This window comes from Scatophagus argus, chromosome 20 (assembly GCF_020382885.2).
Source record: "Scatophagus argus isolate fScaArg1 chromosome 20, fScaArg1.pri, whole genome shotgun sequence".
Classification (NCBI taxonomy): Eukaryota; Metazoa; Chordata; class Actinopteri; family Scatophagidae; genus Scatophagus; species Scatophagus argus.
This window is the reverse complement of record NC_058512.1, coordinates 12236867-12249837: the sequence shown is the minus strand read 5'-3', so window position 1 is coordinate 12249837 and position 12971 is coordinate 12236867. Positions and strand designations below refer to the sequence as shown.

General features: G+C 45.1%; 1 protein-coding gene across 2 annotated transcripts in view; it reads right to left on the bottom strand.

Annotated features, from left to right (window-relative positions):
* Positions 1 to 12927, bottom strand: part of bcr (BCR activator of RhoGEF and GTPase) — a 76314-nt gene extending 63387 nt beyond the window's left edge. The window contains exons 1-2 of one of the 2 annotated variants that reach the window (XM_046374933.1): positions 12529 to 12927; positions 10419 to 12170 (exon numbers count right to left, since the gene is read on the bottom strand). In XM_046374933.1, coding sequence (XP_046230889.1) covers positions 10419 to 12039 — 1621 coding nt within the window. In that variant the 5' untranslated portion in view covers positions 12040 to 12170; positions 12529 to 12927. The other variant, XM_046374934.1, reaches the window with a different exon arrangement.
* Between the last annotated feature and the right edge of the window lie 44 nt (positions 12928 to 12971).

Here is a 12971-nt window from a genome sequence, read left to right as displayed (position 1 = left end):
CACTGAGTGAAAGAGGCAGAGAGAGAGAGAGAGAGGAATGGTCAGGGGGATAGGGAAAGGGATATTAAGTGACATAAAAGAGATATCACAGAAGGAGGGATGTTACCGAAGGGCACTGAGAGAGGAGATGGAGGAAGGGGAGGGAGGCAGATCGCAACGAGAAATCTGATCTTCCCCAGGAGCCCACAGTTATCCAGTCCCTCTGCAACTAACGGCTCAACAAACAAAAGACAATAAAGGGAGCCTGAGTCGGAGAAAACCTAATGGAAATCAAACTTCACTTCACATCTGGTGAAATGTTATCTTTCCCTCTCCATGTTTTGTGAGATTTAACAAACGTCTGTTGAGACAGGACAGATTTGTCTCTTCCTCAAAATCTATCAGACAACATGCATAGTCGTTCTCTCATCTCCTCACTCCATCTGTATATCCTTCCTCCAAACAGCATCGATAATCTATCCAGAGTCCATACACATCTGTTCGTGACTTCATGTGGAGTCATATTAATCCTGTTCACTTGAATGACTGGTGGCCCAGTGGTTGAATTTTCAGGACTTTTTAAATGAAAACCTCAGAGGCAATAGTGTTGTGACATGGCTGATATTTGTTTGTTTTACCTTTTAATTTAATTTTATTTTTTCCTCTTATGCCATAAACCCCTTGCTTGTCTTTCTTCTTTTTTTGTTATGACACTGAAATGTAATAAACAAATAAATAGTTGAACAAAGGAGCATCTTTCAACACATCTTCTCTGTGCCGGACAAAGCATCTTGTGTGCATATCCTTCACACTTTCAAGCCAACAAAAAGTGTAGAAATGTGCTGAAAAGCGACAAAAGGCGCCTTGTCCCCTCCAGAGCAAATGGGTGAACTGAAAAATTAGCTTTAAATCACTTTTACAGTGTGGCTTTTCTTCCACAGCCCTCACCAGACAGGAGCAGCCATCTGTAATGTTAATCATCAGCCAGTCGCTTCACTCATTTGTTTGATAATGTGCTATTTTTATAGCCTAACTACCTCATTCTGCTGTCTCTCTGCTGTCTTCAAACTTCTCTCCCTCTGTTTCTCTCTCTAATGTTTACCCCTGGAAACCTACAAAACACACACACACACACACCTCCACCTCTAATAGTCCAGGCGGCCTGACAAAAGTGCCATTTATTGAGCAAACCCATCCAGCTGCCCAGTGCAAACACAGTCCAATAACAAAGAGCCTGAGGGAAAATAGAGAGAGAGAGAGAGAGAGAGAGAGAGAGAGAGAGAGAGAGAGAGAGAGTGTATTGACAGCCCAAAGGAGGCAGAAGGCCCACAGTGTAACAGTGAAGGTAGATGAAGGACTGGCTGGCTGTAATGACTTCTTTGTTTTGTTGAGGAAAACCTTAAGCTAGCAGGCTTCTCAACTGCAGCCTTTACTGAACGCTGCTCTGGGCAGTTAAAACGACATGTCAACTGAATTAACGTAAATTCTTCTAATTAGGCAAAAATAAAACTTGTGGTTTAGCTGAAGTAGCTGCTGTCTGTGTTGCTCTGCTGATTTTTCTCTACAGCAAAGTGGTGAGTCTCTTCCACTGATCTGAACTGTTGTTGTTCTGTAAATTTCAGTAATCAGAATCTCCCAGTTAAAGTTTCATACTTATCTCGTCAATAATTCAAATCTATCAGCTTGATAGCTGTAGAAAATAAGGTGAGATTAAGTTAGAATGCTGGTATTTAATATGTGGGTTTTTAAAAGGAAGGCTGCAAAATCCTACTGTCTAAACTAAATCTTTAGAGTTTTAGTTAGATTTTAACTTCAGCTGTGTGCAAATGTTGACATCAAAGTGGAATGGGAAAAGACATGCAAAATGATTCAGTTTTGAAAAGAGGATTCCTTACTGGACTCGATAAAGTGCTGTTGAACCCAAGCTGCGACTCAAGCACTGTGTCTGCAGAGAGATAAATGCAATATGTCTGCACTGTGAGTGCATGTGTCCTGTCAGGCACAGGGACAGAGGACAAGGTGTCTCATCCTGTGGCTCTTCATCATCTACAGCTACAAAAGCTAACAAGGTCTGAAGGGCTTCCTCTCTTTCCTGCGGCTTTTCGGCTTCGCCATGGAAATGATTTGAGGTGTTTTTCTGTCCCAAAAGGGGTGCATTGATGAGTTCTGCAGGTACAACAACTGCCACACAAGCTAGCAGTGCTCACAAAAAGACAATTAAATGAACAATATAATTTCATCTGTACATATATATTGGAATACATGACAAAAATAACAATCAGATTGTTGGCATTTGGTATTTTTTCGCATTAATCACTCCATCACACCCAAATTTTTCCTGCCCGTCCGGTGGGGGAATCGAACCGGTGACCCTCCAATCACAAGCCGCTTCTCCAACCTTTAGGCCACGGCTGCTCCCCCAGGTATATGTTGTTTGTTAATATTTGCATCAACAATGCAGCAACATATACCTTAACCCTCAGTGATAATTCATATTTCTTACTACTGAGAATAAGCTGATGTTAACCCCGTTAAGGTCAGCTAAAGTCATTTTCTGAAGAATCACAACTGGTCTATCCACACAACAACACACATTTAGGCTGCAGCAGCTGGACACACATGTGCAAGGAGTGCTTGATGGACACAGAGCCAGACAGCCAGACAGACAGACAGATAGATGAAAGAAACACAGACACGTAGACATAAAATAGCTGGAGGAAAAGAAGGCAAAAAACAAAAAGACCATAAGAGAATGAGCCGTGCAGGCGCAGGGGAATAGACTCGGCAGTCCATACTGTTCCGTAACAAGCAGGCCAGCTGCTGACATTTGGCATTGATTGTGTTGTTTTATAGGCATTCGTCAGTTAAACCCCTATTGGACAATTACAGAGAGCCTGCTTTCTCCTGCAGGGGGGGTCGTGACTTTGATCTCTTCCTGCTTTTCCCTTTTGCTTGGTGGAGGAATCACGGAAAGAAAGGCGGAAAGGTGGTGCACCTCTAATTGGCTCCAAGCAAAAGGAAGCTGGAAGCAGCTGTTTGAGAGAGGCATAGGTGAAGAGGAATGGAAAGAAAGAGAAAAAAAAAGAAAGAACGTGGGAAGAGGTGGGATGAGAGAAAATGGAGAAAAAAGCATTAATAAAATGGCATGCGAACTTAAGGGAAAGAATGTGGTGGGAGAGAGGATGCCTCATTAAATAAAAGAAAAGCTTCCTTTGTTCATTTTCCAAAAGCCTGGAATATCTAATGTAGGAATAAATACAAACCACCAATCACATGCTATCATGATTCAATGAAGAAACATCAGTATTTTATCTCTATTACTGTGGCCAGTTTTTATTTAATGCAGTTATCATGTATTTATCTGTTACTTATACATGCCAGCGATGGTGTGTGAGTGCTGATAATCCAGCTGTAATATGTAGGACATCATGTATCAGTGCTGTAATGAGCGTGGCTGTATTACATGAGGGGAAACGGTAATCTGATTGTTAGCCAGTTTCTAATTCCCAGACTAAAGAGTGGAGATTAAGGCTTATATGTTAGCATGACTAGACATGTTTCTGTTGCCCTCTAATCCAGAAAACAGTAACACTAGGCCTTGAATTACAACAAAGAGTAGATGTTTACCTAAATTTAAGAATTTCCTCAACTTTTTAATGCATTTCTACAGTATGTCGTCCACCCTGAGGGCTCAGATCATGTCTGATCATGATCAGCTGTCAAAGACTGGTCTTGATTTGTTGAAGTATTCAATCAGACAGCAGCAGTATGAAACGGTCCAGTAGCTCAGCCTGTTAGCTCACATGAATCATGTGCAAAGTTTGAATCCCATGCTGGCTATGATTCCAACCCAAGCCCCTTGCTGCACGTGATCTTCTCTCTGTCTCTCCCTCACCCCCTCCCCATCTGTGGTCAGTTGTCTCTATCAAGTAAAGGGAAATTATTTATTTGTATAAAATGAGAACTAATGAGAGACAGATTCAGACAAGTGATGCGAAGATATCCTGACACTGACTCACTTCCATGGTGCAAGAACCAAAAACACTGGACACTTCCCATGATGCAATGGCTAACTGGCCAATATCCATGCATTTCAAACCAATTTACTGAAGCTTGACATACCAATACCAGAACACAATATCTATCAGTTTTTACTCCCTGTGACTAACAAATTTGACATGTAAAATATGTGGAATTCTCCTTTAATATCCAGGCTAGAGGACCAGGGAGTGTGAACAAATTCTCAAAGGGCCTTTTGGGTCATTGTGATATTAATCTGATAGACGACATGTTGCTTTGTGGTCTCAACCACTGCTACCATAAACCAGGCCTTACTTTTCCATCCTATGCAACTTAACCGAGCCCCTCAGAGAGCTGGTTGTGATTAACGAGCCGTGCAGCTAAGCTAAGATATGCACAGAAACCAGAAAACACAGCACTTACAAGGCCAAAGGCCTGTGGTGAGTGGTTAGCAACGGACGCTAACTAGCACAGATTCCCTGCACTGGGGCCAATGACAAGCTCAGTGACTGCGACAGCGTGGGCCATGCAATTTGTAGTTACAGAGAGCCAAGATGGCTGCTGTTCAAAAAGGACAGGCAGTTATATATGGGGAGAAACAAGTCACCAAAATTTATGGGAGGGATTTTCCAAGTTTTTTTTAAAATGCAGTTATTTATTTATTTATTTATTTTACAAGAGTCGTCAGTCACCAGAGGAAAGATTGTGGTTGGATGTTTGGTACAAGAGTTACACAAGCACAGACACAAAAAGGAAACAAAATAAACAGGAGCAGGGAAGAGTAATTACCCTCGGGAGGACTGGGACATTGTGTTTATATTTGCATGTCTGTTTTCAGAGTGCAGTTATGATCACCCAGTGTCCTTCCCTTCGCCCAAAGGTTAGCTCGAATGCCCGAAAAACTCTGCCCAGTCTTCAAACTAATGGACATTGGAGACAGACAAACGCATACAACGCAAAACAGTATTTCCACACACTTCAAACCAACACACAGAGGTTCACGTTTGAGTGTAGGGCCGAAACTGGCAGCCCACCAACTGAACCAGGCAGTTTGACTCTCACTGGGTAGCTGCTGGAGCTGCTCCGCCCTCCTGCCCACTGCCATGCTGGACTTCAAATGCAGAATCAGGCATCACCAGTCAAGACTGAAATACACACCAAAAAGCCAGCACCTCACCTATTCAAATTACATTTATGAGGGTTAAAATTTGAATCATTCAGCTGCGATTTTTTTCGCATACTTGCCATAGCATTTTGGAACAGAATCGTTTGAATCTCATGTTTCTATTCATGTTTTCTATTTCTTGTTATTGCGGTCAAATGCAGGAGCCACCACCAGTGTTATTTACAGGCAAGTAACAACTAACTTCCATCTTGAATTAGCAAAAACTCTTTTCACTTTTTTTTTCAGAAAAGAAGTTTTCTTCCTCCAAAACTGATCCCAGCAAAGGGAACAAAGGGACCGTTTTGTGCCTACATAATTGGTGCGAGCAGGTTACACCAGCCCAATGAAAGGCTGAACTGAGCACTCAGCTGGCAAGAAAGGCAGATCCGCTTCCCCAGACTCCACCTCCACCTCCTCTTATCCTGCCATCCTTCTCTCCTCTGCTTTCCGCCACTCAGGGCCTGACTGTGAGCCTGCAGCTCCTGTGTGTCTTCTGAGGTAACTTTCAATGCCAAGCTCACTCAAGAGCACAGGCCGAACAAGTGTTTTTAAGAGCTACAGCCCCTCCGCCCTTTCCCCTGCCTCACTGTGAAAAGGGGGTCATTGTGCCACGCTGGACTACTGTAAAACATGTGGAGTTAGCCGGAGGTACCACTGAGGAAATCTCTCACAGTGTGTCACATGAGCAATCTCTACCCATCATTCCCTTTCACCCCCCCCCCTTGCACACATACACAAATGGTAATTCACAGTGAATCACATGCACATGCACACACACAAAGGCTCAGAGAGGAAGAAACAAACCCAGTCTCAGATCCTCTCTGGCACTGCTGCTAAAGTCCTTCATCTCCACTGATCGCCCGCTTGTTACAGGATTTACGTTTGCCCAAAAAATCCTCAGACAAGCAAACATACACATGCCAGCAACTTGCTCGACTCTGACTTCAGAGGAAGTAGGCATGAGGATATTATTGACATCATGACGTTAAGCCACAGACATTTTTACCAAAATACCCAGGAACACAAACACAACTTCACAGATGACATCATTTGATTTAATGTGCAAAGGTCCCTCTGAGAGACCAAGTCCTTTTCTCTGTGACACACACTCATGCCCCCGTACGAACAAAAACTCGTTTCAATCATTTCAGTGAAAGCGAACAAATGTCTTAAACACACAGTAACAGATAGTCGTGGAAGTTGTAATCTTCAAAATGAAGTGTAAATAAATGAAAACAAACAAAACCACCTTTTCTGTTGAACATCTATCTGACATGACTCAGGCAAAAAATGTTCAGGGATGAGGTAATGTTACAAGGTTTTACTCACATTACATTTGGCCACATTTGTTGACTTCCTTCCTCTCTTTTGAAAGTTACAGCTATCTTTAATGAAATTATGGAGCTCAGCGCAACATTTTCAGACATTTTAACGCAAAAATGCTACATCACATGTTTTTAATACACAAATCAAGTGGGATACATCTGTTTCAGAGTCTAGTATTTATTTAATTCTGAATGAGTGGGAAAAGTCAGATTATTCTAACAGTTTTTAGTTCAACAAGCCAAATGCCATTTTTACATTTCTTTTTTATATCTGAGGTCTGTTGTGTAATTTCTGTCAAATGTGATAAAACCTTCCCGGTTTACATTATCAGTATTTTATAAAAGTACTTTCATCAAATGTCAGGTGACGTGTCAACTGCATTCCACATTATCTGTTTTACTCCTCACTCTGAACGGGTCATGACGTAAGAAAGCTAACAGCAAAGTTCTCATTCCTTTTGCTCTAAAATGTCCCATATTACATGCTGCTGCACAGAAACAAGCATCTACTAAGACAGTGAGTTTTGATCTTGTTACTCTGGAACCCCTTTGTGTGTGTGTGTGTTACTATATCTGAATTCAAAAACATATTTCATCTATGAAATGAGGTGATAAATAACGTTGAGACCAGAGGAGCTTAAGAGAGCAAAAGGTTGTACCTGGCTAAAAATACAGTCGCTGACAGAACCCAGCTGAGGGAGGTGGAGGTTGTGGACAATATAACCATTGAAGCTTTCTCAGGTCAGTCCTGCTTTGGCATCCACGCCCTCTCAGACACAAACCCACAGGTATTCCCTGGTTTAGAGGCAGATTTCCCTTCAAATGAATCACTGGAAATAGCACGCGGAGAAACATTTTTGGTTACCACCCATTTCATGACAGATGGTAGTGAAAGCTTCCTTTCTTCACTGAAATGACCTCACTAAAACTTTCAGCGGGTAATAATTATGAGTTTTGATCTTACTGCACCTTTCCACAAATCTGATTTCTTTGCCACCTTTCCCTGCAGTCTTCTGTGAAAGAAACATCTTGATGGCTCTGTTCATAACTGCTCTCTTTTTTCCCACCCCACACCTGACTATAAAATTCTGCTCATTTTGAAATAAATTTGCATTTCAATGTTCTACATTTAATGAGAACTTCCTTAACTCTTGCAGAGGTTTGCCTGTAGGAAGATATGAAAAATGGAGTCACAGTGATGTGAGAGAGACTTGTCTGCACCAATGATCAAATGCTTGACATAACTTTGCTCCCGTTTGTTCAGCTTTGTTCAAATATGAAAAGTTGGCAGCTGAAGCACGTGCTGCCATTTTGCTATTTTTTTCCAAGAGCCCACTTTTCACTTGCCAGGCGTCTCCACTTTCTCACTGAAATGACACTCAAGGGAGATGTCTTTATTTGAATCTTTCACTCATTTTGTCAGTCTGTTTTTTTCTGTCTTAGTTACAAAAACCATGAAGCAATTACTACTGCTGACGGTCACAGAGAAGAGAACACTGCAGCTCAGAACAGCTCTTGCAGATGGTGTGACTCCTCCGGACTCGGGTCAACCAATGGCAGGGAACATCCTTCCTCTACGAGCGAGTCTGACCGTTATATCAAGCTACAACACATACGTGCACACCTATCGCTGAAGGTAAAGCAGCCTCAAGGTAAAAGAGTAAACATCGAGCGTGTGTGTCTTTGTGTGTGAGCCCGGGTCTGTGTGTTTCTGTTACGCAACGGGAGAGTTCTTCCCATCTGTGCCTTTCTGCAGCCCCCGCATCCCTGACCAATGAAGCGAGAAACGACAGCTCTGCCTTGCACTCTGCCTCCCTCAGTCTTCCTCACAACACCGTCCCACTCCTCATTATTTTCATCCGCCGCCCACCGAAAACACACTCTCAAAGTCTTCTGCCCTTACTATCCTCTCTCTCCATTCTGGTCGGCTGAAAGCATACACCATCAGTGTGCCTGAAATTATGAAACGTTTATTGTTATCATCACCTTCCCTGTCAACATCACGTCTGCTGTCTGCCCTCAGCTTAAACCCCAACTAGAAAACAAGAGCACTCTGCAGGGTGTCTAACCACCATTTTACTTCTTATGGTCAAATTCGAGATTATCCCACTAAATGCAACAACTCACACCCCTCCCATCCTCCATCGTCCCTGCCATTCCGGCTCGCCTAACTCCCCACAGGGCTCACTGTAGTGGAAAAGATGTTAAAACAAAGAGAGCAGACAGTGCAGCGATAATCCTAAACATAGCAGCTGGGGAATTAGCTAGGCCATTTGCCGGGGACTCGTTATCTGGGTTTGATGCTAACTCTGCACAATCTTAATTGCTTTTAGAGCTACAAATGTTAGCACTGTACTTCATTGTTGGTGGTGAGGGAATGGCAATTAAAAGGGAAGATGTCTTTCACTTTCACAGCAAATATGTCTGAGACATTTTTTTTTTCCCAGACAGGATGTGATCTTCTGCTTTGATGATTGGATCTTGTCTGGAAAAACATTTTAGCTGATTCCACCAGGGCCACTGTGTCAGTGGCTCTATTCAAATAAATGAATTATAGATGCACAGAGACCCGCTCTCTGTTCAGGATATTTAGGCAATGAGCAGGATCGGGTTTCAGACAGTAATGCTACCCAGAATGATGACAATAATGTGTTTAATACTGAATCATATATCACAACGGCAAAACATTAATGACATTAAGCCTTCATTAACTTTATTGCATGGGTACGGCAGGCATCTATTGTTCATAAACAAAAAACATGGGCTGTACTTATACACTTCCCCTCTCTCTAGCTTTCAACTGTCCCTCTCATGATCTATCTGACTACTTCTTCCCCTCCTTCCAGTTCTTCCTGGCACAGGAGCAGGCGTGTGACTCCTGCACCCTACTTCCTGTCTGGTACAGCAGGGTGCCGGTCCCAGATCTGGCACAATATGGATGCTGTTACAATACTCACTTCAACAGCACAAAAACCAGAGTGAGTTAAAGTGTGCACAACCGCAGCAAACCGCGCCTTGGTAAACAAGTCGATGTCTAAAAAACATGTCAAATATTTACGCTACCCAAGCAGTGTTTGGTTTTACTTCTTGCAAGTTGGCACAGCCTCTACAACTGAAAATTTACTGAGGAATTACAGCAAGCTGAGCCCTCTTATGTGCTTCTTTGAGCAGCACACTCCACTGTTGTTGGGCCTTGAGCCTGGCAGCCAAGTTAAGCAGTGCTCCTGTCTTTAGCTCTAGGCTGTACATCTATTTACTATCTGCTGTTCTACTACAGGTGCCACGGCTCCAAGGCTGCAATTTAATCGTTAGAGATAACGCAGATATTGGATTTCTTTTATCTTGGTCTCTGCTAAACGCTGGTGAAGAGTTTGGGGGAATTCTTTTACTCGGTCACGTTTTAGGCAGAAACAGAGACGGGCAGGAAGACAGACACCTGTGATTGGAATTCCATACTCAGAGCCGCAGGAGTCGTCTGAGAAAGGCTAGACCTGCAGTTTCAACCCAGACTGACCGCATTTATTGTTCACCCACCCAACTGACATTCCAGGAATAAGCAGAGGTGGATCTTTCATCTGTCTCCCACACAAGGCCATCCAAAGGACACTCAATCCTGCGTGGTTCGCATGTGCACACACAATTGCTCACACACACACACAATATCAATCACATTGACATTTGGCTGCTTTGTGGTTTTAGGATGAAAGACACATTACGTGGAAAAGAGTCTAAAAATACAATAGTATAGATGCCAACATGATTCCAGCATGACTAATTTACACCCATTCACTCATACTTTCATTCATTTTTTCCTTCCTCCACACACAACCAAACACACTCAGTTTCAGTGTGAACTCTGAAATGTCCTTTGCAATCCAGCCAATCTACTCTCCACCACATAAACATTAGAAAAAGCAGTCACCACTCACCGAGGTGGTCTCCATGAAAGCTGTTGTCATGGGATGTTCTGCCATGGGGTACAAGGTCGTGATGGGCGGCAGGTGGCCAGATTTGACCGGTCTTGCGGACACTGACAATAGTGGCTTCAGACATGACCACGTGGCCTCCCTGTTGCCGGTGGTGACGCTTCTGGGACTGCGGTGTTGGGGGGCTGCTGCTGTCAAAGGAATGCTGGGAGTTCTGGGAGTTTTGGGACGGTGAGCGGCTCTTCTCTCTAAAAGGCCTGCGGAAGGCCGTGGTAGGACTTGGTGAGACGTGGCTGGACTGGCCTGAGGAGAAATCCTCCTCACTGGACGTCAGGTTCTCATTGGAGCTACAGTCCGGCGTATAGCCGCCGCCTCCACCGACATCCTCAAAACTCCCTGGGGAGTAGGAACGACGTGGCCAGGTCAGGAGGTGGTCATCACCACCCCCAAGGTCTCTCACTGTAACTCCACTGCCACCTCCACCACTACCACCTCTCCCATCTCCACTGCCACCTTCACCCATCATGACCCCACCAACATAGACACTGGAATAGGCCTGGAACTCAGATGGCTGCCAAGGAGGGGGTGGAGGTTTGCCGCCATTGGCCCTCCCTGGATGTCGCTGGTTGGGTTCTCCATCTTCATTCTCGGCATCATAGCCACACGTGCTCTCAGTGGACCGACCTCTATACACTGGCCTGGCACGGAGCTCACCTGCCACGGTAGCCAGATTACCTGGGAGGGAGTGAAGGGATCTCTTTCGCTCCATCTGCATGGCCTGGCTGCCCAGGGTGCTGATCTTTTCAGAGACGTCACGATCATTGACTCTGACCAGACCCCTCTCATGGTGGAATTCCATATTTGAGTAGAATGGTGGTGGAGGAGGTGGCAGCTGTTTCTCCTGGCCCTTGGCTACATCGCCTGCAGAGTGGGAGTTGGCCCGTTTAATCCTCTCAAAGTTGGACCTGAGAGCAGCCACACCAAGTCCCATTCCCATCTTGTCCTTGGGATCAGAGGGCAGTTCCTTGTCTGGGGGCGGAAGATTGGGCCTGCGGGGGGAGACTGAGATGCCGCCTCTCTGCTTGGACGGTGAGAGGCCATCTAGGTTGTCACAGGATGTCGACTCAGCCTGCGGGGGTACCTCAAACGCTGACTCCAGGCCGTCTCCGTGGGAGGCTGACTTCCTAGCTGGTGGAGGCCTGGGTTTGGACCTGCCAGCACCATCTCCCAGAGGTTGATAACGGTTCCTATCCCCAACACCCCCAATGCAACCACCATAGCCTCCGACACCTACTCCAACTCCACCTGTCTCCTGCATGTGAGGCTGCTGAGACTGACACTCGGCGCCCTGAGTGGCTGCAGCGTCCACCCCCTCGTTCAGCGGTGTTTTCCTGAAGCCCCACCGTTGTTTGTCATAACTCTTCCTCTCCTTTGCCAACAAGGTCTGCAGGTAGATCATGCGGAAGCGCTCCTTGTTCACCTCCTGCTCCAGACGCCTGATGGACGCTTTGCACTTCTCCAGCTCTTGCTCGATCCCTCCGACGGACCTCAGCTCCATCTTGGGGGGCTCTGACTCCGGGAACTGCGCCTTCCAAGCTTCGATGAAACCCACCGGCTCCACCATATTTTTATGCCTTAATAATTTCTGTGACCGACTCTGGTTCACACAAACTGTGTGAATGATGCCAAGGGCGCACTACTCTTTCCTTCTTTAGTCCAGTTCGCCACAGAAGCCTTACCGAAAACAATGGCCACCTACAGAGAGAAAGCAGTGTTTAAAGCAGGCCTTTAGGTAGCCCGTTCACAAACACAGTCTAATTGCTGACACTTGCCGTGGGTTGCGCAGATGCAACAATGCATCCCATTCTGAACAAGAGAAACCGGCTGTTCAGTCAGAGAAAGAGCTGGGAATACATGAGGCTTAAAAATGAATAAAAAGCTGTAATATAACTCGTGTTTCTCGTGCATTATTCCAGAAAAGGCCACTTTTAGAAGAAGAATTTCTTTTACAATCTCAGTCTCGACACAATGACAGTCATCTGTCACTAGTGACTGGGCTCACAGGGGAAGAAAATAAAGAAGAAAGTGTTTCAATCCTGCTGGGCTCACTCACTGTCTGACTCTACCATTCCGGAGTTGTCCACGATAGCAGGTCCGCTCACTCTTGCCCATTCATACGGCAGTAATCCCAGGTGCTGCTGCTCCGGACCGAGCGCCTTTGTACCAGCGGCGCTGCAGGAGAATGGATAAAAAGCGCAAAACACAGGCGACGACAACATCTGAGTTTCCCGGAGGACGCGATCAAGATGGTGGGGATCCGGTGGAACAGCAAATGAGTTGTTTCGCTATCCCATTTTTTTCCACGGTACGTATGTGCTATTGTTGTCTTTTGTGTTCTTTTCCAGCTTTATCCCGTTTCTTGAGCCGCGATGATGTGGGTGCTGTGAGCGCTCCCATCTCAGGCCAGCAACACTGGAGGGCTGCAGGAATGGGAGGGACCAGAGTGACAGCGAGCCTGCTGGTTAAAGAGACAGAGCAGGGACGCAGTCAGCCCTC